Source organism: Fusarium vanettenii (genome assembly GCF_000151355.1).
Source record: "Fusarium vanettenii 77-13-4 chromosome 3 genomic scaffold NECHAsca_44_chr3_2_0, whole genome shotgun sequence".
NCBI lineage: Eukaryota > Fungi > Ascomycota > Sordariomycetes > Hypocreales > Nectriaceae > Fusarium > Fusarium vanettenii.
In genome coordinates, this window is record NW_003315844.1 from 226,827 (window position 1) to 251,519 (window position 24,693).

General features: G+C 50.1%; 10 protein-coding genes across 10 annotated transcripts; 5 read left to right on the forward strand and 5 right to left on the reverse strand.

Annotated features, from left to right (window-relative positions):
* Positions 1-397: 397 nt before the first annotated feature.
* Positions 398-915, reverse strand: NECHADRAFT_105956 (uncharacterized protein; the record flags this gene model as incomplete). Its single annotated transcript, XM_003041573.1, has 3 exons — positions 398-460; positions 589-724; positions 827-915. 3 exons carry the CDS (start codon positions 913-915, stop codon positions 398-400), a joined length of 288 nt encoding a protein of 95 aa, XP_003041619.1.
* Positions 916-2,215: 1,300 nt separating this feature from the next.
* On the forward strand, positions 2,216-3,910 carry NECHADRAFT_34904 (uncharacterized protein; the record flags this gene model as incomplete). The annotated part of the gene is made up of 3 exons (XM_003041516.1): positions 2,216-2,464; positions 2,512-3,702; positions 3,755-3,910. The coding sequence occupies 3 exons, from the start codon at positions 2,216-2,218 to the stop codon at positions 3,908-3,910; spliced, it is 1,596 nt and encodes a 531-aa protein (XP_003041562.1).
* A 377-nt stretch (positions 3,911-4,287) lies between these two features.
* Positions 4,288-5,181, reverse strand: NECHADRAFT_17487 (uncharacterized protein; the record flags this gene model as incomplete). The annotated part of the gene is made up of 3 exons (XM_003041574.1): positions 4,288-4,661; positions 4,720-4,968; positions 5,040-5,181. Coding segments are annotated over 3 exons (765 nt in total), but the record flags the coding sequence as incomplete, so codon positions are not given.
* A 1,349-nt stretch (positions 5,182-6,530) lies between these two features.
* Positions 6,531-7,285, forward strand: NECHADRAFT_16878 (uncharacterized protein; the record flags this gene model as incomplete). The annotated part of the gene is made up of 2 exons (XM_003041517.2): positions 6,531-7,097; positions 7,151-7,285. Coding segments are annotated over 2 exons (702 nt in total), but the record flags the coding sequence as incomplete, so codon positions are not given.
* Positions 7,286-7,937: 652 nt separating this feature from the next.
* On the forward strand, positions 7,938-9,586 carry NECHADRAFT_91586 (uncharacterized protein; the record flags this gene model as incomplete). Its single annotated transcript, XM_003041518.1, has 6 exons — positions 7,938-8,112; positions 8,159-8,404; positions 8,483-9,178; positions 9,235-9,305; positions 9,343-9,407; positions 9,445-9,586. The coding sequence occupies 6 exons, from the start codon at positions 7,938-7,940 to the stop codon at positions 9,584-9,586; spliced, it is 1,395 nt and encodes a 464-aa protein (XP_003041564.1).
* A 719-nt stretch (positions 9,587-10,305) lies between these two features.
* Positions 10,306-14,595, forward strand: NECHADRAFT_35089 (uncharacterized protein; the record flags this gene model as incomplete). The annotated part of the gene is made up of 3 exons (XM_003041519.1): positions 10,306-11,015; positions 11,089-11,986; positions 12,070-14,595. 3 exons carry the CDS (start codon positions 10,306-10,308, stop codon positions 14,593-14,595), a joined length of 4,134 nt encoding a protein of 1,377 aa, XP_003041565.1.
* A 310-nt stretch (positions 14,596-14,905) lies between these two features.
* On the reverse strand, positions 14,906-16,127 carry NECHADRAFT_91588 (uncharacterized protein; the record flags this gene model as incomplete). Its single annotated transcript, XM_003041575.1, has 2 exons — positions 14,906-16,008; positions 16,067-16,127. 2 exons carry the CDS (start codon positions 16,125-16,127, stop codon positions 14,906-14,908), a joined length of 1,164 nt encoding a protein of 387 aa, XP_003041621.1.
* A 1,001-nt stretch (positions 16,128-17,128) lies between these two features.
* NECHADRAFT_77262 (uncharacterized protein) lies at positions 17,129-19,565 on the forward strand (the record flags this gene model as incomplete). Its single annotated transcript, XM_003041520.1, has 4 exons — positions 17,129-17,499; positions 17,549-18,608; positions 18,790-18,882; positions 18,930-19,565. 4 exons carry the CDS (start codon positions 17,129-17,131, stop codon positions 19,563-19,565), a joined length of 2,160 nt encoding a protein of 719 aa, XP_003041566.1.
* A 433-nt stretch (positions 19,566-19,998) lies between these two features.
* On the reverse strand, positions 19,999-22,193 carry NECHADRAFT_35029 (uncharacterized protein; the record flags this gene model as incomplete). The annotated part of the gene is made up of 4 exons (XM_003041576.1): positions 19,999-20,464; positions 20,526-20,921; positions 20,977-21,945; positions 22,012-22,193. The coding sequence occupies 4 exons, from the start codon at positions 22,191-22,193 to the stop codon at positions 19,999-20,001; spliced, it is 2,013 nt and encodes a 670-aa protein (XP_003041622.1).
* A 379-nt stretch (positions 22,194-22,572) lies between these two features.
* Positions 22,573-23,991, reverse strand: NECHADRAFT_35084 (uncharacterized protein; the record flags this gene model as incomplete). Its single annotated transcript, XM_003041577.1, has 3 exons — positions 22,573-22,983; positions 23,033-23,789; positions 23,846-23,991. Coding segments are annotated over 3 exons (1,314 nt in total), but the record flags the coding sequence as incomplete, so codon positions are not given.
* Between the last annotated feature and the right edge of the window lie 702 nt (positions 23,992-24,693).

Below are 24,693 nucleotides of genomic sequence, written 5' to 3' on the forward strand. Positions count from 1 at the left end.
TAGCACCCATTAAACACACTCATAGATAGACATGGGGATTATAGAGTCTGGCCCGGGTGGTCATATTGCTAGTATTCACACATGTTTGTAGCTTCGTGGAACTAAAGATCACGAGAAGAGAGTAGACCAAGGTTATGAAGCATTCAGTATCTCCTGACTCATTAGTGTAAAATTGACTACCTATGGTATGCGTGCTGAGCCAAGACAAACAGCTGCTCCCTGTGAAACCCTTGACGGGGTTGGCCACCCAGCCAAATAATCCCCACACCTTGCGCTTGTTCAGAGGCCGGAAAATGACGTAATGATCGGATATTGAGTCCCTCCAGACCAGATGCAAAGGAAAGAGGTTGAAAATTGTTGAGGACGAGGGTGACAAGCTTACGGCCGTGAAAGCGGCTTAGAGCTGAAAGTCGTCGCTGGGGGCCTTGCAGCAAGTCCAGCAAGGGTGGTTGGCAGTCCCCTGTGATTTTGTCAGTCATTTCATCTATAGAAATTGGCTTGCCTGGGAAGTAAGCTACCATGTTGTTGGAGTACTGTGTCATGTTAGCTAACGTGAACCAAAGCAAGGATGGGGCAATAGACACTCACCCAGCCATTAGGGCAGGTAGGCACCGAGGGCCAGCACACTTTCAAGCAGACCTGAAAGTTCTCAGGGTGAATATCTCCCTTGGGCGCGGAACCTTGAGCGTTATGCGAGGGAGATTGCGAGACTTGGATACGAAGACTGGACTTTAATTAGCAAAGTAATTCCCACGTATCAAGAAAAGATCAAGCCAGCCACCCTATTTCTGGTGTGGAGGGCTGGTTGATAGTGTAAAAGACTTACGTGATGTCTTCGTTGGCTTTGCCGGAAGACCAGGGCATGGCGGCGATGCCATGGGCGAGGAAGAGGATGGAAGCAGCAGAGAACTTCATGTTGGTTTGCGTGCTGGCAACGAGATATGTAAAATGTGTTGGGAGAGAAGATTCTTGAGTCCTGATGAGTTTGATGGCATATTCTCGTCGACATGAACCGACACCTTTATATAGTCCCGTAGACACAAGCTCAACCCATGACGCGCGAATATGAACGCTCAGTTCGCTCTTTCGTTTTCGTGCACATGTAACCATTTCCCCTCACTAATCTACTGAGGTAACTGCGATTGATTGTGTGACGGCTCCGGATCAACTTGTGGGTGGCTGAAATGACGGCTTCCGATGTTGTGTGATATACTGTACGACATAGATCGACGCGCCTCGGGCAACCTTTCTGTAGTCGTTGTTGTAAAACACTGGTCGAAGAAAAAGAAATACTCCTTTAGGACAGCCGTGCAAATACATAAGAATACTACCTACCTAGTAAAGATATTTACAAGCTGACGTTGTCATGTATGCTTCAAGCACTCCTAGATCAGTAGACAACCTATGTCTCTCAACCAACTGTTTCTATGAGATTGCAATGCTCATATGTGTTTCATAAGTAGTGAGTTGTCTTACGAGACTGAGACCAAGACCTGCTCATGTCCTATCGACCCATGCAGAAAAACACGACATGCAGCACGGCAGGGAAATGACCCTGGTGGTACAGCTTGTGTGAAGAGTTAGATTCTCTGGTCAAATGCCAGGGCGGTCGGCATTTGCGTCATTCATTCGAGTCAGGCTCATCGGGTCCTCGGCAGAGAGGTTCGGGTTCCTCGGGTCAGGGACTCTTGGTTACTTGTATCCAGTTGCTGTGCAACATGGGGCCTGTGATACGATGCACTGAGGGGAATACTTCATACAACACTGGTTCTAATGGGTGAACCAACTGGGGGGTTCCTTCGGCTGTTGTTATGGTCTAACCTTGGCATAGGGCCAAGTTATGTAAACATTGAGGAAGACGCACAAAGTCTCATCATGCATAATTAATAACTATCTCATTTGGTTTTATGCTTACTGGCCCTTGTACAGACGTCGCTCACGAAAAAACAATAACCATAGAATCGTGACGTAGTCCTCGGAACTGTCCCGGCGGGCCCTTCGGGTCTGTTGAGATTGGCTACGGAATGTCTCCGTACCTACGTCGGTATCCTTCCGACTCCTCACAGCCACCGATTAGGCTATGCGAGACTCAGCTCATATGGGCATGATGAGAAAATGGTCCCCCAAGCCATAATTATGCTGCGTCTGCTATTGTCCAGGATGTTTCTTAAGCTAACTCGTTTTCACATCAAATCACCATCGCTAAACTTACACTATGATCGATCAAGTCAGCCAGTATCTCCTTCGCTCAAGTGTAAGGGCGAGGATCTTTGCCTTGAGCCTAACAATTACCTTGTTGGTATTCTTGGTATTCGTGTTTGTTGCTCAGTACTTCAAGCCCGCAGGGAAACGGAACCTCAAAGATGGTCGCAAGTCTCGTCTTCCTCCCGGCCCACGCGGTCTTCCCATCCTTGGGAACCTGCTTAGCTTGAAAGACGGGCGCCACGATCCGAACCACGCGTTTGTAAGTCTCGCATGCCCGAGTGCAAACATTGCTAAACATGTAATAAGCTCCGTCAAATTGCGAGCTTTGGAGAAATGACGACGGTGCATCTCGGATCCAAAACTTGGATATTTCTCAACTCTCACCGTACCGTCTCCGAGATTATAGCCAAACGCGGCAGCGCGACAAACACGAGATCTCCCATGCCCATATCTAGTGGTCTAGTCAGCCGTGATGGAAGGTCATTGGTCCTTCCTCAAGAGAGTTGGACAGAACGCCGACGGGTGATGCATAGTCTTCTCAGCGGCACCGCTTTGAAGCAATATGGGGAGTGGCAGGAGCTTGAAAGCACCCAGATGATGGCCGAGTACCTCTTCAAGCCCGAAAAGTGGTACAAACATCACTATCGCTATGCGAATTCCGTCATTCATCGGATTGCTCTTGGAGAGCGTCTCGGCAAATCGACTCAAGAGCTGACCGACCTTCAAAACTGCGTCACCTTTTTCGTTGGCAGCATTGGATCCAGCGTCATAGATTGGTTTCCGGATCTTGCAAAGTTGCCCAAGTTTATGCAGCCGTGGCGTCGTCACTGGCAAGCCCTGGGTGACTGGAACTACGACGTGTACAACTCATGGTGGGCGCCTATCCGAAAACAGGTGGAAGAGGGGACTGCGCCACCGTCGTTTGTCCGCGATGTTCTTCTGAACAAAGATACGAGATACAAGGGAGATGATCAGGACTGCATGTACGTTGCGATGCAGCTCATCGAGGCGGGGAGTGACACTACACGCGAGGCGCTCAACATCATGGTCATGGCAATGCTGGAGTATCCTGGGCCGTTTCGCAAGGCAAGAAACGATATTGATCTATTGTGTGGCATTGGAGAACAAGCACGTCTACCTGTTCTTTCAGACATGGAAGATCTGCGCTTTATATGCGCGATCGCGAAGGAAGTCTTGCGTTGGCGGCCCATCTTCATCGTGACTCCAGATCATGTTGCTTCACAGGACATCGAGTTTGAGGGTTGCAGGTTTCCAGCCGGTACAGGCTTTGTCATTAACGAAGTCGCAGTGGGCAACGAGTGCGAAAACCCTGACATGTTTTATCCGGAACGATGGATGAACGGCCATGAAACCGACATCAGCCACGGGCTCTGGCAGTTTGGAGGAGGCAGACGGATCTGCGTCGGCTATCGGTTGGCCCAGAGAAGCCTGTTCATTAACATTGCGAGACTTATTCAGTGTATCGACTTCAAGGCGGTTCGTTAAGCTCAATTCTTGTCTTGGAACTAGTTACTGATAAGATGCATAGGATGGCCCGTATAATGGGAGGATCCTCAACCAGGAATCGACAGATGAGCCTTTTCCGGTCAAGGCAACCGTCCGCAGCAGGGAATACGAGAGGTTGATTGTCGAGGAAGCCACAAGGGCTGGCGTTTTGGATAATGCGAAAATCGATCGAGATTAGTCGGTGGATAGGATAGTATTATAACTATGGCTCGCTTCCAGGATCAATCAGTTTGCATCTAAAACAAAATCAGGACTGCTTAAGCAAAGTCAAATCTATAAATGTACTAAATCGATATCCGACAAAAAGGACCCCCGCGTCAATGTCACCACAAAGTGCACAAGCCTACCTAATCTAGTACTGGCGCAAATAAACCCGACACAAACCACATCCAATCTTCTAAGAAAAAGGTCGTCCACGACTATTCCTGTGGCTGTTCCGCAGTTCCATCCACAAGGCAATCCCTAGGGTAGATGATCGGTATATATCGCAGCGAGGCTGCTCTGCTGGCGGACGGTCGTTCAGGCTTCGGGCTTGACGGTGGTGACCGTGCTTCTAAGCACCCGTCCGGGATGAAAACCGTTGAACAGCATTGAAGTCATGGCCATCAGCGAAGCATCAAACACATAGAGCCAAAACTCCTTATCCTGAAGCTCACTGCCCCGTCCCATGATGTACTCGACGATTCGGAAGACTGATCGGATCATAATAAAGACACTAGTGGCGTAAAGGATGTAGAGGAGCTTTTTCCATGGCACTTGGAGCTCCCGCGAGGCTTGTGTTGGATTGGAATGGATACGTGTGTGGAAAATCAGCGTGGCTAGCATGAAGAAGCCGAAGAAGACAATCTGAATAGCCAGGCCAGCCACGATGACCCATTCGGCCCTTTGGGTAGCGCTCTTTGACTTGGCGTTTGCAAGCATTCCGCCACCTATTGTTTCAGTCTTGCTTAGCATGACCTCCTCAGGGGGTAAGAACCAAGAACCTACCGCCACTCTGGGCCAGGAATGACAAGACATCGCCCGTGACGAACACCTTGGTCAACCAAGAGGGCTTGACGACAGACAGATGTCCAGCTTGAAGGAGAATGATGACACGGGCAAGAACCATGTAGATGGATGCTGCGAAGAACGTGGGTCCGAGGAGGAGAAGAAGCGACTGCAAGATGTAGGGTACCTTGGTGAAGTCGGGCGCTTCTTCGGCTGACAAAGTGCGACCAATGTATCCGATGGCTTCGACTGTGGGTATTTCACGTAAGCTTAATCCCTACTGACTGTACTGTTCGCCTTAGCCAAGGACTGCGACTTACATATACAGCCAATCACAAATGGTACGAAATACCAGGTGCGGCCGTGCACAATTTGGCCAACGTGAGCCAATCCAGATAAACCGAACAGCACGACGAAGACAACAGCTGCTGGTAGAGAAGGGTTGTAGTAATAGTAAACAAATTCAGACTCGGCCATTTTGTGCGCTTGTATGGGGACGGGCGAAGTCAGGGAGATGCTTGTTCAAAGACAGAAGACTTTCGGATGAATCGATTCTTGTTGAGACTGGCACCAGTTCACAGGTTCGCCAAGGAAATCACCATATATATAGTTGTTGTCTTTTTGTAAAGGCAAGCTAAATGCATGTAAGCGGCTGGCTCTCCGTTTAGGGTTTACAGAAGCATTCTCAATTGTTAGTTTGGCATTAGTTCCTCGCTTTCGTATCTCAGGTTCTAAACCCACAAAGGCGGGCGTAGAGCTTTGGTGTGGCAGCCGGGTTGGTTAAAAGCGATACCGACACCGATACCGAGTGTGGAATGGAATGTTTGAAATTATACTAAAATCTAATGGGTAAGGACTTGACTCTGGTGCCGACCAAATGCGGCCCAGAAGCATGCTCTTCCAGCGTGCGGGCCCACGCTACACGGTTAACGGCACGCTGACTGCTGTGTTTTCTAACAGCCGGGGGATTGAGCATTACTTCCGGCCGCATGGCGAGGCCGAGGGCATGTCGCTCGATGATGGCTCAATTGCCTGCGCTAGGAGCTTTCTCCGCGCGGCCCTCCTGACTGATTTCAGTAAGAGGCCGATGATACGAAGGTCCTGGACAAGTTGAAGTTAAAGAGTAATCATGTGTTTGGCTGATTTATGTCTGGAGGAGAGTATCCCCTCAAGATTGGTCCGGTCGCAGCACAACACGGAACCGTCAACTCGGTTCGCACGACCCCCGCCAGTGCTCGGAGCCGTCGCCAAAGACGATCGAGAAGACTCAGCGCACAGTTAGGGAGACGGAGTCGAACGCCAGTCTGCGGCCAACACCATCACGGGAAATACTAGTCCCGCCGAGGCATGTTTGCTGCACCGAGGTAAAGCCCGAAATAGACTGCAGGAACTCGGAGCAATCCCGACTGTCCCAATCCGCCACGGCAACAATGAAAGGTACCTCTCAACAGGTACTGCAGAGGAGCTAGGTTATATCCTTTCCCACACCGATGCTCAAGGTTTCGTAGCTCTGTCGCCAAAACCGTGATAATTAACATACCGGTGAAACTACCCTGTTGTACACCAGAGCTCTTGAAAACGCCCTCTGACTTCCCCTTCCAATCTTCAATTCATAGCGCTTTTTCACCATGGCGTCACTCCCACGAGAAGGGTTAACAGTCGACTATGTCGCCAGACTAGCCCAAATCACCCTTCTTAACCCGATCATCACCATTCCACTGGCGGCGAGCTCATTCGGGCTGCCAATCTACAGTTCGACCGATTCCGAGTGGAGCCAGTCGCTGAAGGCCGCACGACCCTACACCTACTCACTCGCTGCTTTGAGTCTTCTGCTGTGGGCTACCAACTTCCTGAACAAGCAATTTCATAATAACTGGACCACTGACCCGGATTGGGATTGGAACAAGGAGATTGTAGTTATCACCGGAGGCAGCAGCGGCATTGGAGCTCATCTAGCCCGACAGCTGCATGCTCGGAATCCAAAGACAATGATCGTCATCATTGACTACGTCCCGTTAACCTGGACACCAATTGAAGAGGCCTACACTAAGTACTACCAATGCGACCTCAGCGACAGCTCCCGAATTCGTGTCATCTGCGAACAGATCCGAAATGAAGTTGGCCATCCTACGGTACTTGTTAACAATGCTGGCATTTGTCGAGGTACCACGGTCTGTGATGGATCGTACGCGGATGTGGAGGTCACCATACGGACGAATCTCATCGCACCATTCTTGCTTGTCAAAGAGTTTTGCCCAGAGATGGTCATTCGCAACCATGGCCACATCGTCAACATTAGCTCAATGAGCGCATTTCTTCCACCGGCCAAAGTGGCAGACTATGCTGCAACCAAGGCTGGACTGATAGCCTTGCATGAGGTGAGTCTGCGTAAAGTTCCTCAGCGATGTTATTTAAGGTCTAAAAATTCTAGGCGCTACAGTTAGAGCTGAAAAAGGCAACCCGTGTCAGACTATCACTTGTTGTTCTCAGCTTCACTCGCACGCCGTTGTTCAAAGGCAAAACGAATCAATCCAATTTCCTGTTCCCGGTTTTGGATGTTGAGTGAGGCCATATTGACAACTAGAGATAGAAAGGAGGACCAGAATGGCTGTGGCGCTTAGCAAGAGAGGCAACTGGTAATACGCAGGTTGATTTTAGAGGAAGACAGAAGCTGGATCCAAAGACTGGAGCATTGCTTCAGAGTTGAGCAAACTAGGATAGAAGACGTAGTGTCATCCATAATATTGAGTGTGACTGGATCGGCGCTTATGGAGAAAACAGCATGACTACACTCCATCTCCATAGCCAACGCAACGAGCATTACCCGCCTAAAGGACGACAAACCTGACAATCAATGCATTCGTCACCTTTCACATGCAGTGAAACTTGAAAAACTCGGTAAACGGTAGTTGATAGGTGCCAACCCCGCCGTGGCTTGCAGGACCAGCAGAGTCGGGGATAGCGGAAGTGCTCCGATAGAGGCTTTCGGAGGCATCCCGTCCACAACGCCACAGCGAGATGGCTTCTTGGCAGCTTCACGTACATACGCACAGCCTCGGCAAATACGATCGTGTGCGGGGAAGCAACTCTGTTGATGAATTTATTTACTTGCTATCTCTAGTCACGGTTCAAATGCTCAAGTCAAAGCATACCTAACGCTTCCTGGCCAACAAAGCTGATAGCGTACAAACACTTGACCAGCCACCACCTCTGCGACGATGACATCAGAGAAAACTAGTCGGAGGAACTACAGCCAGTTCGCTTGCATTGGCACTGGATTCTCAGCCATCTGTCTTGGGGCGACTCTGAAACGATGGTATGGCATCAGCGACATTCAGTTCTTTGAACGATACTCTGAGTTGGGTGGCACATGGTTTGGAAACAAATACCCGGGTAAATACGATGCCCCTTGACAGAAGCGTGGTGTTGATCAAGATAGGGTGTGCCTGCGACGTACCAAGCGCTCTCTACAGTTATTCTTTCGAGCCGAATCCAAACTGGAGTCGCGTCTTGCCTTCGCATGATGAGCTTTGGAGGTATCTAAAGCAAGTCGCCGACAAGTACCATCTACCTCCCAAGATGTCCTTCGGCATGAACGTCGAAAAGTGCGAATGGATTGGTCAACTCAAACGTTGGCGCCTTCATGTTCGACACATCAACACGGATAACGTTTTCATCCACGAGTGTTAATTCCTCTTCGCCGGTACCGGCCAACTCGTTCAACCTCGGGAACTCGACGTTCCTGGGGTTGAGAAATTCAAAGGTCCCATCTTCCATTCCTCTAAATGGCGGCATGACGTTGAGCTAGAGGACAAAAATGTCGTGGTCTTTGGCAACGGTTGCACTGCAGCTCAGATTGTGCCATCCATCGTCGGCAAGACGAAACATCTCACACAACTCATCCGATCAAAACATTGGATTCTTCCGCCTATTGACGGGGCGCAAACAGATGCAATGCGAAACATCTTCAAGTACATACCTGGGACTATGACACTGCAGCGTTTCCTCGTTTTCTTAACAGCCGAGAACGAACTCAGAGGATTTCCAATGACAAAGTCGGCCGCCAAGTTCCGCCAAAACCGTCGCAAGCAGGCGGAGCAATACATGAGACGCACAGCCCCTGAGAAGTATCACGGCATGCTGATCCCTGATTTTGAGGTGGGCTGCAAGAGGAGAATCTTTGATTCCGGCTACCTCGAAGCCTTAAACTCTAAGAATTTCACACTGACCAACACACCTGCTATGGAGATCGTGGCCAATGGAGTCCAGACTGAGGATGGTTTCGTCGAAGCAGACGTCATTGTCATGGCCAACGGATATATCACAAACAAGTTTCTCGGTGGCATAGAAGTTGTAGGGAGGAACGGGACACTGGACGAGCACTGGGATTCATTTGGTGGTGCGGAAGCTTACAATTGTTCTTCCATGAGTGGATTCCCCAATTTCTTCATCCTGCTTGGTAAGTTCCTGGGACCGTCCTGTCTCTCAATAAAGTTGGAATCTGACCATGACTAGGACCCAACGCAGCGACAGGCCATACCTCTGCGATCATGGCAGCAGAGAACAGTGTCAATTTTGCACTGCGTGTAATCAAGCTTGTGCTCACTGAGAAGATGGGTACAGTCGAACTCAAGCCCAAGGCTGAGAAGCTCTACGTCGACCGCATCCAGCATGATCTTTCCAACACGGTTTGGAACTCTGGGTGTCAGAGTTGGTATATTGAAGGGAGTCCGGAAAAGGGCCAAACATGGAACGCCATGAGTTATCCCTACTCGCAAGCCTATTTCTGGTACCGGAGTGCGTTTCCAACCTGGAGCGACTGGGCGATATCTGTGAGTTCTTTGCTACAAGATTCTTTGAGCTTTAACAACTAATTATCCTAGGGTTCCAAGAGTTCGATGTTTCGACGAGTAATCAAAGCAATTCTTGTCACTGGTGGCTTGTTTTCGGTGTTTATGCTTTGTATCATCGGGCGGATGAACAAGAGAGATCTCGGCAAGATCTGGAGCAACCTGCCGGTGCTGTTGAAGCGTCTCCCTGCGCATTTAAACATCTCGCAGCAGAGCTAAACATTGCCATGGCCTCGAGAAGAAGGTGTGACTGGGCCGGCGTAGCTTTCTCTGAACTTCAGGGCTTTGTTGCTGATATCGCCAGTTATTGTTTGTATGATTAGCTAGTATTTGCAATCTGACGCTTATAAATATCCTTCAATGATCTTATGGGTTCAAGAAGTTCACCCATAGTGTTGAGGCAAAGGGGGCATTTTACGAAATGGCCGATTGCTTCTGCCATAGCCAATAGAATCAACACAGAGTTTAGGAGTCGTATAAGGCCCTAACTGGGGCCGTCATCATCTCGCCACGATGCTCCATGTGTTGATACCTACCGGAATGGCCTCGTCGGAACCGTCCCGACGGCGTACGCAGGTCTGCTCCACCTCATTTCCACAGCTGCTGACGAGTCTCCCTTATCTTTCCCCTTTTCCACACTTTCTTTGAATATTAAAACAATGATAGACAGAAAATCTTTTTGGAGACTGCACTATTGATCGTTCATCGTCATTCTTTCTTCATCACGCTTCTCGCCATGGCGTACGGTAACCCTTCATCACCCCTTGCTCCGACAACTGCAACTCAAGAGCCGCGTCGAGACAATACTCTACCCCCTCGACAATTGGGAATAACCTGGAAGAATTTGTCCGTCCAGGTGGCTTCCTCTGATGCGGCTGTTCACGAGAATGTCCTATCTCAGCTGAATCCCATCAAGACCCTCCACCGCTTGCGACGCAGACCAGCGAAGAGAACGATTCTCGACAATAGCCATGGCTGCGTTAAGCCTGGTGAAATGCTCCTCGTCTTGGGCCGTCCTGGATCCGGGTGCTCAACCCTCCTGAATGTGTTGGCGAACCAACGGAATGGGTACGCTTCAGTGTCTGGCGACGTCCACTATGGCAGTATGGATGCCACAGAAGCAAAGCGCTATCGTGGCCAGATCATTCTAAGCTCAGAGGATGAGATATTCTTTCCATCTTTGACGGTTGGCCAGACAATGGACTTTGCGGCTCATCTGAAATCTTCGGATCGGCGTGCGTCGACCAAATCGCCCTCGGAAAACTCTTCTCACTCTCTTTTGCGCGCCCTGGGTATCGATCATACCACCACCACCAAGATAGGGAATGAGTACATCCGTGGAGTGTCAGGCGGAGAGAGACGACGAGTATCGATTGCCGAGTGTCTTACTACGCAAGGGTCGATATACTGTTGGGACAATAGCACTAGGGGGCTGGATGCTAGCACGTAAGTTATTGAACAAGCGACGGACTCAAAAATTGAAGCAATTAGCGTGGCTAACATATTTATCAATTGGCAGGGCTCTGGAGTATATCAAGACGATCCGAGACCTAACCGACCGCTCCGGGCTCTCCTCTATCATGACCCTCTACCAAGCCGGCAACGACATTTATCACCTATTTGACAAAGTCCTCATACTCGAGCAAGGTCAGCAGATCTTCTACGGCCCAACCAAGGAAGCGCGTCCATTCATGGAAGGTCTTGGCTTCCAGTGCAGGGAGAGCACCAACGTCGCCGACTTCTTGACCGGAATCACGATCGAGACCGAACGGATCATTCGCCCAGGATTCGAGCTGAGCTTTCCTCGAAGTGCTGAAGCCATCCGCGAAAAATACGAAGAGTCCAAGATATACTCACAAACAACGGCTGAATACGAATATCCTTCGACGACCGAGGCAAGAGTTTGGACGAGACAATTCCAAGCGACAATACAGGGAGAGAAGAGCTCCCGTTTACCAGAGAAAAGTCCTCTGACTGTGGGCTTTCTCTCTCAAGTCCGCGCCTGTACAGTCAGACAATACCAGGTCATCTTTGGCGACAAGGTCACCTTTTGGACCAAACAAGCCACAGTCTTGGTGCAAGCATTAGTTGCGGGCTCCCTTTTCTACGACGCCCCGACCACGTCGGCCGGCATCTCTCCACGATCCAGCGCCATCTTCTTCGCCATCATGTTCAACACGCTGTTGGCCATGTCGGAAGTCACCGACTCCTTCTCAGGAAGACCAGTCCTTGCGAAGCACAGATCGTTTGCTCTGCTTCATCCAGCCACGTTCTGTGTTGCGCAGATTGCGGCCGATATTCCCATTATCCTGGGACAAATATCTGTCTTTTCCTTGGTCTTGTACTTTATGGTTGGCTTGACGTTGTCGGCAAAGTCCTTTTTCATATTTTGGGCCATTTTGGTGTCCACCACAATGGTACGTGAGCTCCCGTCCCTTCAGAGACGTCAAGACTTGAGAGGCTTTGGGAGAAGCATAGTCGGCTAACAAAAGACTCACAGTGTATGACAGCCTTGTTTCGAGCCATCGGCGCTGCGTTCACAACATTCGACAAAGCAACCAAGGTGTCCGGATTGGCTATCATTGCAAGTGTCTTGTACACCGGCTTCATGATTCCAAAACCGGACATGAAACCTTGGTTTGTCTGGATCTACTGGATCAACCCCCTGGCATATTCATTCAATGCCCTGATATCCAACGAATTCAGCGGCAAAACCATTCCATGCGTCGGAGCCAACTTGTTGCCCGTCGGCCCGGCTTACAACAACATCAGCATGGACCATCAATCCTGCGCAGGCGTTGCTGGTGCAATCCCAGGACAGACGTTCGTCACGGGAGATTTGTATCTTGAATCTTTTTCATACAGTCGGTCTGACCTTTGGAGGAACTTTGGAATTATTTGGGCTTGGTGGGCGCTCTTTGTGGCCATCACTGTGGTTTCAACTTCAAGGTGGAAGTTCTCTTCTCAGAGCTCATCGAAGCTTCTTACGCCAAGTGAGAAGAGACATGAGTGTCAGACGGCAACTCCTCGATCCAGTGATGAGGAGTCCCAGTACTCAGGTGAGGATACCGTCGGAAGTGAGCCTCGTCCATACCAGGCGTCGGATGGCTCACTCATCCGGAACACCTCGATCTTCACCTGGAAGGACATTTCCTATGTGGTCAAAACGGCAGAAGGTGACCGAAAGTTACTCGACAACGTGTACGGTTGGGTCAAACCAGGGATGCTAGGGGCGCTTATGGGCGCTTCCGGAGCTGGCAAAACAACACTACTCGATGTCCTGGCGCAGCGGAAGACTGAAGGGTCCATCAAAGGATCCATCATGGTTGACGGCCGTCCTCTCCCGATCTCGTTTCAACGGTCAGCTGGGTACTGTGAGCAATTCGATGCTCACGAGCCATACGCCACAGTCCGTGAGGCCCTCGAGCTTTCAGCGTTATTGAGGCAAGGACGCGATGTTGCCCGCGAGGACAAGTTGAGATATGTCAATGAGATTATCAGCTTGCTCGAGCTGGAAGATCTTGCTGACACCTTGATCGGCACGGTTGGTGACGGTCTGTCTGTTGAACAACGGAAACGTGTCACCATCGGCGTCGAGTTGGTATCAAAGCCTAGCATCCTTCTGTTTCTTGACGAACCTACCTCGGGCCTCGATGGACAGTCGGCCTTCAACATTGTTCGGTTTCTCCGGAGGCTCGCGGACTTTGGCCAGGCAATATTGGTTACAATTCACCAACCATCTGCCCAGCTCTTGTCACAATTCGACACATTGCTTCTCCTAGCCCGTGGTGGCAAGATGGCATATTTTGGAGATATTGGTGACAATGCCGACGTCGTCAAGGCATATTTCGGCCGAAACGGAGCGCCTTGTCCTCAACAGGCAAACCCGGCCGAACATATCATCGACGTTATCTCGGGTAAAGAATCCGAACGAGATTGGGCTGAGGTCTGGCGAGAATCAACAGAACATGATGCGGCTGTAGAGCATCTTGACCTGATGTTGTCAGAAGCTGCTTCGAAGCCGCCAGCCACAACGGATGATGGGCATGAATTTGCACAGCCTCTCTGGACCCAGATCAAACTCGTCACGCAGCATATGAACATTGCATTGTTCCGCAACACAGGCTACATCAACAACAAGTTCATACTGCACATTTTCTGTGGTTTTTACAACGGATTTTCATTCTGGCAAATTGGAGACTCACTGGACGACTTGCAACTACGCATCTTCACTATCTTCAACTTCATTTTCGTTGCACCCGGAGTCATCAATCAGTTGCAGCCACTCTTTATCGAGCGCCGGAATCTTTTCGAGGCACGCGAGAGCAAGTCGAAAGCCTATTCCTGGATCGCCTTTGTCAGCGGGTTGATAATCTCAGAGACGCCATACCTGATTATCTGTGCGATCCTGTATTTTGCCTGTTGGTATTATACAGTCGGATTCCCTGTGGCCGCAGAGAGGGCCGGCTCGACCCTGTTTGTCATGCTCATGTACGAATTCCTCTACACCGGCATTGGGCAGTTCATTGCGGCATACGCACCCAACCCGGTCTTTGCCTCGCTCATCAACCCCTTTGTTTTGGGTGTCTTGATCATGTTTTGCGGTGTACTGGTTTCGTACGAGCAAATCACGGCTTTCTGGCGCTATTGGCTGTATTGGCTGAATCCCTTTAGCTATATCATGGGAAGTTTGATAACTTTCAGCAGTTGGGACCTTCCAATTCATTGTTCCGATGATGAATTTGCGGCCTTCAGCCCACCAGATGGATCGACCTGTGGCGAGTACCTTTCGTCGTATCTTACGATGGGAGGAGTCGCTGGGAACCTGACCAACCCGGATGACACGACCACTTGTCTCGTTTGCCCGTATCAGAACAGCAACGACTACTTCTGGGCTCTCAACTTGAAGGAGTACTATTACGGGTGGCGTGATGCGGTTATCGTCGCTCTCTTTGTTTTGAGCTCTTACTGTCTGGTGTTTCTCCTGATGAAGCTACGGACTAAGGCTTCCAAGACCGCGAAATGATGGAGCCGTGTGGCTGGCTGTACTCTTGCAAGAGAGGACTAGAGAGGATTAAAGGAGGAGGAACTGGCCTCGCAAAACTTGCACTTTACTTTGTGATTTTACTATTTTTCTTTTCACTCGACTTTTATTTTCTGTTTTTATCTTTGTCCTTATAGATTAGAAGTACTCGTAATAATAGAACATACATGGAGATTGAAGCCAGCTGAAATACAATTTGTCACCGACATGCCGCCTCCCTCGGATAGGCAAGAAGTCTGCCTCGGTACTCTCTTATTTGATATTGGCTGCTCTACCTACTGCATTCCCGTATTCACTCCGAACCACTTTCAATCTCCTTCGCCAACACATCTTTCATCCATTCCTTCATTTCCAGGATGCATTCCCCGTCACGTTCCTGTTGAGCCTCCAGCAAGATAAAGTCATGTGCCTGCTTGGTCTGCAACGCGAACTGCACATTCAGCTCTGGGTTTGAATGTTGCACCTCATGAACGAAAGCCGCCGCTTGATCTCGGAAGACCTCGTGACTTCCAACGGTGACGAACATTCGATCGAGAATAGAAGTTATTCCTTTCATCCAGGACTTGTCCCCGTCCAGGGGGCATGCGAGGTTGGCCGACTTGTCATAATTCTCGTCGGTCGTTGCAGCCCCCAGTAGCTCGTTGCTGCACTTATCCACAGTCGGACCCGAGAGCATATCAATCCAAGAGTTCTCCGAGTAGGATGCATCATTGGTGTGTCGAGTCACCCATGGTGAGACAAGGAATGCACCCTGCAGCGGCTCGGACAAAGTAACCTTTGGGACTGTAGGGTGTGGTTCAACAAGATGGCTCAGTAACTGGGCTGTCAAGTTTCCACCCGCAGAGTCTCCTCCAATAACAATGTCTCCAGGACGAACTTGTTGGGAGAGAAGATGGGTTAGGGCGCTCGTAGCCTGGCGAAGCTGTACCGGATACCTCGCCTCGGGGCAGAGCGTGTATTCGAGGACTGCCACGGCGACTTCGGTTTTCGCCTCAATGCCCGCAGCGATATATGCTCTCCAACACCATTCTAGATGCCCAGGCAACAATGGCGAAATGTATCCACCGCCATGGAAAAACAGAACGACCTTCTTTGCTTTCCGTCGATCGCCAATCCAAAGAATTGACGAATGCCCGTCCTCTAGAGGTTCTAGATCGTAGGAAAGTCTTTCAATGGCCTCCGTATTTCCAATCTTCTTTTCCTTGGCGATCTTTTGCTTCATCCATGATTTGTATGCATCTTTGGTCGGGAGAGACAGGTATTGAATCTGGCGGGGAGAGAAGGTTCCGAGAAACACTTTGACGACTGCACACACAAGATACAGGCGGGACGGAACGCCTCTAGCCCAGGCGATGGAGAGGGTACGGACTATGGAGGCAAATATCTGCCAAGGCGCTATGCGAAAAGAGATGTCAGTAGGTAACGAACGAGTCTGATGGGTTGTTAGTCGTACCAAGGCATGTGAGACGGAAAGCTAGCTTAAGCTTCTCCCACGCGGAAAATGGAACAGGCATCGTCGGAAGCAGCACGCCGATATCGACATCCAAACTTGACTGAATCAACAGCTGGTTATCGAGACGACGACAAGATCTCAGATTGCTCCCTGTGCCGAGGTGACCGTTTTAGTACCGTGGGGAAGCATGCGGGGACCCCAGAATCTCAACCCCGATTTCATCTGCCGAGAATCCAGCTTCCGTCTCAAGCGCGTTGCCAACTCGGCCCCTTGACCATCCCGGGGCCCCGACGGGAGACGGGTCTATTCCGGTTCTGCCTGAGGATTGCTCGCGGAACCAGGCCGTCCACCATTTGGCCACATAACCCCTACCTTGAAGTGCTAATTACAAAGCCTCGGCTCCCACATGGCTCCACGATGGCGGATATACGCGTTTCACACAAGAAGGTTGAAACCAAGTTAGCTTGGTGGTACCAAGTCCCTCGTCCTTCATTGACCAGAAACGCGAAGCCTGAGCGAGTCATGGCGGGAACGGAGCAACAGTGGGGAATGAAGCGTCAAGCTCCGGGACGGTAACCCTAAACAGCAACCAATAGCACGGTTGATCAAGTGAACATGCACCTAGGTTACTTTGATCTGTCATCTGGATAGGTTAAACAACTTCAGTCCTCAGATGGACCAGTATACTCATGCATCTTCAACATTTTATGTCCAAAAAATCCCCGGATAGAATACGAGCAAGGCCGCAAGGTATAATAATGATCCAAGACAACAGCACATTAAAGGCTTGGCATGAGACAGAGCTGAGGCCAACGGTAACGATCCGGGTTCCGCGGGCCTCCGTCGGAACCAACCCGTGACACGGCATCACGACCTTAATAAATGGACGAGAAATTGACGAAGAATGCGGGGTAAATCCGGGGTACACCAATGAATTTCGGCATGTGATATTCTTCGGTTAAAACCGAGTTGATCGTTTTAAATCGAGCGACAATTGATCCATTTTCCGAGGTATCTTTCTACCACAGCTCACATACAACTCCCCGGCGACCGAATAACACCATGGCAGAAAACCCAATTGCGATGATCAACCCCAGCTCAGTTGGCCTTCCAGAGGCCCCAAACCCAGATCCTTTGCCCGAAGCGCAATGGCAAACCTTACTGGCAGTCATGGATACCGTCCTGTCGTCATGTCAGAAAAATGAACCTCATGACGTGGACGCTGCAGCTCTTAGCGATACCAAATACGAAAAGACCATGACGCATCTCCGGCAGAATACTAGCCTTGACCTTTCCGACACGTCTACGTTCGATGCTTTCCTCGCTGAGAAGCCTTCCGATATACCACTCTTTCGAGATATCTTGAAGCGGATGCTGGCCGGCTTTCCTCCTGACAAACTAGCTACGCTTCACAGCGTCCTCTCACTGATCGAGTGAGTTTCTTCCTGTCTTCTTAAACGCTGACTGACGTTGTCACGACAGTAACTGGACTACGACTCTCCCTCTTACCGGTCGTCTAACGCCATTCTCCAAATTATCTATCAAAGACCGAACACGTGTGCTGCACTCTTGGAGAACCAGCTCCTTGGCTAGTTTCCGTGTGCTGTTTAAACAGCTTTCGCAAATCGCCAAGCATATTTATGTTCGCGCGAGTCCTCTTTTCGACGAGATTACTGGTTACCCATCAGCCCCTTCCGGATGGCACCCGGTCGAGTCCTATCCTTTCGAATTTACGGACTTCAACACATCGCGACATCCGATTCAACTGGAAACAGATGTCATCGTCGTAGGCTCAGGTTGTGGTGCTGGCGTTGTTGCGAGGGCCATCGCCACGGCAGGCCATCGCGTCATCGTTGTGGACAAAGGCTATCATTTCGAAACTTCCTCGCTTCCTCTTGACCATAGCGAAGGCTTCTTCCATCTTTTCGAACAGAGTGGCATGTTAGCCTCGGAAGATGGGTCCATCACCGTTACGGCGGGATCGTGCTTCGGCGGCGGTGGAACAATCAACTGGAGCGCGTGCCTGCAAACCCAAAACACGGTGCGTGATGAGTGGGCGGACGAACGAGGTCTTACCTTCTTCAATTCATCCGAGTTCCAGGCTCACCTTGACTCTGTCTGTGAGCACATGGGCGTTAGCGACGAGTTCATTCGCCACAACCATGGCAACTCAACTCTCCTCGAAGGCGGGCGGAAGTTGGGGTTCAGCGCAAAGCCCGTCCCCCAAAACACTGGTAATTGTGAGCATCACGATGGACACTGCGCGATGGGATGCGGGAGGGGGGAGAAGCAAGGCCCAGTGAACGGATGGTTCCCTGATGCGGCCAAGTGCGGAGCCAAGTTCATCCAAGGCTTCAAGGTTGAGAGGGTGCTTTTCAAGAAGAAGCGTGGTAAACAGGTCGCTCGTGGCGTTATAGGAACCTGGACACCAAAGAACTCCAAGGATACGACGCCTAGAGTGGTCACCATCAAGGCGAAGAGAGTTGTCGTTTCTGCAGGAAGTCTATGCAGCCCTATCATCTTGAAGAACAGCGGGCTAAGGGTAAGTAATGAGCCTTCACTTTGAGAGGTTGCTGTGCTCATAATTACACCCAGAACAAGCATATCGGACGCAATTTGCATCTGCATCCAACAACATTCGTGGGAGGCGTTTTCGAACAAGAAACACGCCCATGGGAAGGCAAGTTAGCGACCTTCTAACTCAAAGGGCCTCTAGCTAACAGGCAGCAGGCGGAATTCTCACCTCTGTCGTGACAAGCCTTGATAACCTTGACGGAAAAGGTCATGGTGTCAAGCTAGAACGTGTCTCAATGATAGTAAGTAATCTCATATGCTCTCCTTGGGAAAATATTAACCTTGGCAGCCTTCCATGTCTCTTCCCTGGTTGAATTGGACCTCTGGACTTGACTACAAACTATTGTTATCCAAATATCCCCACATGGAGATATTCATTGCCATCACCCGGGATCGCGACAGTGGCCAAGTCCTCGCTGACCCAACACGAGGCACGCCTCGCGTGGCGTATACTCCCTCCAAATATGATACCCGCTCAAATCTGACGGGCATGATCGCCTTGGCGAAGATCCTCTACGTCCAAGGCGCTCGGGAAATTCATCCCGCCCTCCCAGGCCTTCGACCATTCATCCGCGCTCAGGAAGGATCTGCAAATCCTGTTGACGACTCTGCGGGAATCACGGATGGGAGGTTCCAATCTTGGCTGAAAGAGATGGAAGCACATGGAAACAAGACGCCAGAGACACCATTTTGCTCCGCTCACCAGATGAGTTCCTGCCGCATGAGCGCCAAGGAAAGCGAGGGTGTTGTGGATCAGTTTGGCAAGGTTTGGGGTTGTGAAGGGCTGTATGTCGCTGATGCGAGTGTTCTTCCCAGTGCCAGTGGTGTAAACCCCATGGTCACCACCATGGCCATTTGTGAACGGATCGGTACGGGCATTGCCAAAGAGTTGGCAATGGAGAGGCAGGAGACTGCGAGAATTTGAGTGCACCTGTATAATTTGAGCGTGTCATACTAATAAATCTACTGTTACATCGCATCGGGGTTATTTAATGAGTGGTATTGTCTCGATATGCATGCTATGCTGTTACTCTCATGACTAACAAGTCGATAAGAGACTACTAGAATAAGAAAGATTAAATATACAGATTATACAGGTATACATGTTAAAATAAATAGCCTCATTTTCCCGGGTCCCCTCTTCAGTTCCCTGCTGCCAAGTTCATCCCTTCCCAACCCGGAAAAACCATAGTGTCAGTATCGAACGGAAACGATATTGTCAAAGCATCTTGCAGGGACAAGTCTCCCTCTAGGACTGAGTCCAACATTTCATGTACAAAGTTCTGTTCCGAGTTTTCATTTGCCGCACAATCTTGAACCACCAATCGTTAGTTGTCGTAAGAGTTGGAGTTGTTCTTTCACTGACCTTGTTGTCTTGCTGTGATGGTCTGGTTTATCTTTAATAGTAAATCGAACGATTTTCGAATAGACAGGCTGAACGGAGAGATCGCCTCGAGAACTGCGTGGCATTTCTCCCACGATTCGACCACTATTGACTGATCTAGAGTAACCCATAGCGAGGGACACAGGCGGCATGTCATGAGCACAAGGCTAGCGGTACAGGCATCTACAGCGTTGGTTAGTTGAGAAACACAGAGGGACAATGTGCGACTACATAGAGCGTTCCACCACCACGCTTCAGTTGCGTCTGTGCGAAAGGTGTCGTGGACAACGTTGATGAGTCTAATCGCAGACCTCACGCATGCTCGTGCCCCATCTCGCTTGAAAGATGACTGTAAGTCATAATCCACATCATCCGAGACATCGGAGGAGAGCAGTTGTGTCAATACGGGCCGGTAGAGCATGAGACTAATGTAAGTAAAGCTAAGCTGGGTCAGTAAACATGTTGAATCTAGGGCTCCATTGCATCTAAGATTAATCTTACCGTGCATGCAGGACATTTCTTTGCATGGCAAGAATCCTGGCAACCTCTGGTGAGACAGAATCTGTGGTCAATGTTGTCTTCCACGAAAGAAGGCTTGCCACAGATAGCTCGAAAGCTTGCAGTCGCCCCTGAAGCTCAACGAAAGTATCCATACTCTGACAAGCCGTATCTGCATGTGACGCAAGACTCTGCTCATCATGAAGAAGCCTACATTGCCAAGGCTGGTAAACTTTTGACAGGATACTATCCAGAATGATACTCAACCGCACAGTTTCAAGCTGAAATTGAAGCTTTATCTGTTCATTTCCCTCTGCGTTCTGGGTATTGAAGTCCATACTTGCCGGTACAGCAAGTGCGGGGAGGTTGGTGATCATGGTTGGCCGTCCAAGTGTCATGCTCACAAGCCTGAAATTATTAGCACACCAGTGTAATAAAGCTCCAGGGTTCTTACGTATCCAACACAACACATCCGTGCCACGTACGGCGCCGAATCCGCCACACCCGCGATTCTTGGGCGTCATACTTTGGCATGGTGTGCAACCCTAGGCCTTGGGCCATCCGGCATGCTACACCGACCGCATTCCAACATCGCTCCGGAAAGGGAGTGCCCTGTAAGACCAGAGCTACCAATAGTAGCGTCTGCACAGCGCTCAAGTCGTTCATATCGAGCAGATCAAGACCAATATTTTGTTTAGAGCGGTTGAAGAAGACTTCGTAAGCTGTCGTTTTGGCTGCAGTTGAAAGGTCCGAGAAGATACATCCAAGGGCAAATATGGAGTTGAGCGACGAATGGAATGCAATCGTGGTAGCATCTCCTCCAAGCCCGAGATCTCGATACTTCTCTGGGCTTGTGGCTTGTCCACTCGGTAACCACAGTGACTCATAGGCATGCTCAAAAGCCTCTTTGTCAAAGATAGGGTAGAGATAGTAGACCTGTTTGAAGTATCTCTCTTTGAGATGGTCTGCTAGAGATCGTGGTGGAAGAACGAGTGTTTCAATGCCGCTATAAAGAGATGGGGGCTCCGGGGTTGTGACTTGGGGGTTTCTGGATGTCTGAGAGGACAAAGGAGGATTCACAGTCCCGCAAGCCTCCTTCAAGAATGAAGCAGCAGAAGACGAACCATAGAATGATTGAGTCGTGTCATGGGATTGTCCAATGTCTTCTGCGACTGTAGTTGTTCCCATAGCAGTGACTCGCCGTGAGTCGTTGGAAGTTTCCATCCCCTCATTTGCAGCTGATGACAATGGAGTCAGGGTTTGACCCTGCGATGTTCCCATGACGATGGCGTCCAATTCAGCTTGACTTTGTGTATTGACAGGCTGGTCATTGGGTGCATCGGGGAGAGCGTCAGGGTCTATACCATGCAACGCACAAGCCTGCTCCAAATGGCGAATACGCTCGTGGAGAGCTTTTGTGTAGCTGCAACAATTGGTCAGTCAATGTGAGATGAAGTCTGAACTTGGTTATCCAAATACAGTTACTTACTCATCACTACATGCTGTCCGCGCATTCCCCACCTTGTAGACGCATTGCTCAATGCCCAGCGACCGACGGCGACACGTCGAGCAGAGCGGCTTGACTCCGTCGCAACGAGCCTTGCGTTCCCTGCAGGGTTCGCAGGCCAGCGTCACCTTGCGACGACGTTGGCGCGGTTCCTGCTCCGGCATTTCAGGATACCCAGATAACTATTCATGCAGAACACATTAATAATGGCCGCGGCTTGGCGGATTTGGACGCTGATTCACGCGTCGAGGGACAGGGTGAGGTCCAAAAAGACAACTTGGTCGGGTCTGTCCCGCGCTAGCTGGCGTCATCATCGGAATGCTTCCGACTTCACATCACGTGTCCACTTATGAGAAGGACAGGGGGTGTTGGTCGTTCAATTACAACATTTTCGATACACCCGTTCTGATTACCGTTGACTATCGTGTAGCTCACCGGCCACGAGTTCTATATCTTCCTTATCTAAACCCTAAAGAGAAGTTCCAGCTCCAAGATCCTTTAGCCGTGTTCGTAGTATCAAACCTTCGTAACCTCGACCTAGATTTACTTAGCTTGATCCTGCCTACTGCTTCTCGCTGCGGCATCGTAGGCAGGAGGCTGGAGGCTACCGGGCTGACGGTGGAATCTCAGCGGGGCTCGAAGAGCTGTCCAATAGGTAGGCACTTGACTCAGCTCTTCCATTTCATCCGAGTCCATATCAAATATCATCCCTTGGCCTCCAAATTCTTGGCTCTGTCCAGTGCCACCCCTTGTGACATGAATGCTGCCTATCGACTGAACTTCTTCGTGGGGTAGTTCGTCGAAGGGTTGGTCGAGAATGTGTTCGCCATAGCCAGGAGGGCTCATGTTGTCCTCACCAAATGGTCGAAGAGTGAGATGATTGCTTCCGCTACGCTGTTCACCCAAGGGTATGTTTGCGTTGATGGTGATGACAAGCGGAAGCCCCATGGTAAGCTTAAAAATGAGTCATGATTCCACCAGCGAAAGGGTAAGATTCTCTCACCTCAGAGATGTGCCCGTCTGCGTTTCGGAGCGGGATGACTACCCTAACCTTGTGATGAACCCGTATGCCGTGGACGTCCATATCTTGAATACAGTCGGAAGGTTGATTCGGAATATCAAGTTTCTGTGTTATCGCCCAGACTTGCTGGCCTGTACCCTCAGGCAGTTCTTGCCGGTTGTGTTCTCTCGAGAATTGAAAGTCCCATGTCGCGACGGTTCTCTCGGTGCGATGGTCTCTGATATGAAACAGCGTTCGGTTCTGAACATGAAACTCTCGAAATTCCATCAGCGCAACCGAAAAATGGTCCAAATCGAGGCCTTTCACAATAGGCGATAGTCTCATCTCAAGCATCACTGAGCCGCCAAGCATAACGGCCCCAGTGGACAGGTTGACAAAGTAGTCGATCTTGTTCAACCAAGTCCTTTCAATGGGTAAAGACTGCATCATCTCCAACGTATCGGGAGATGGCATTCGAAACACACGCAAAAGTTTTCGGGTGTACACAGCGCGTAATAGCTTCGGCCTGTTGATGGTCGCTTTCAGTCTGTAGCTGATACGGGCTTCAGCCATACCCTCAACAGTCTCCGCAGTGTCGCCAGCAAGCATGAATACGAACGGCCATTCATAATTACCGGCAGGCAGTGTCGTACTTGTATCTGGTGATCCTATGAACGGGGGGCACTTGTGTTCGAGAAGGATGGTCTTAGGGGTCAAGGGTTCGGGCTCAGCCCATCTTTTAGACGACTTGTCAGCCAACCTTGTGGTTCTGCGACAACTCACCACATCAACAGAGAAATTTGAATGCAAACTTACGGGTGACATAGAGTCCCAACCAGTTCAAGACCAATTTCTTCTACTTTCAAGGGCGACTGCAAGCAGAGCACAACAACTCCTTTCAGAGGGTAGTCCTGCGCTTCATCCCGGCTCCCTCGAAAAATAATTACGTCTGTCTCCAATCTACAGGCGAGGATTTAGAAGGGATAGATTGTGGGTGTTATTATGTATTTACCGGATCTCAAAAAGGGAGTATGGAGCCAGCAGCATAAAGTCGAAGGGCAAGGGTGGATGAAGGCAGACTGAAGGATCTGAGTGGTGGAACAAGGAGGGGGGCCGTAAAGAGTTCAGGAAACGTGGAGAGACCTGGGGAGGCCGGAGTTGCGGAGGCCGTGGGAATGGACGCATGTTTTGGGGTTGGTGCGAAGGTGCAGAAATTCGCTGGATTAGGCGATGTACTGCGCATGCCAGGAATACCGAGATTAGCTTGAAGGAAGTGATATAAGATCAAGTCGTAGTAAGGAGCGAATGTCTCTAAGGGCTACGAGAAGTGGGATGGGCTCGGATAAGCGGTTTTTGGTATGATTTGCTGTGGCCATGTGGTAAGAGGCCGGGAGCATTCCGAAGTCAAGGCTGACGGGCGCGGGATAGTCCCGATGAAGCCATATCATTCATTATCTTGTGTTTTAGTGGATCCGACCCATGTAAATGAGTTACCTGATCAGTGGAGAGATTGAGGAACAAAGAGGGACACGACAGCTTGAAGAAATTTGGTCGTGGGATTGTCTGCAAACCTCTCGCATCGAGCCAAACAATATCCACACAACACTGTTGAACACCAGGTAGGCAAGTTGCCCGCGCTCACTAAAGCTTCCTCCGACGCCTGA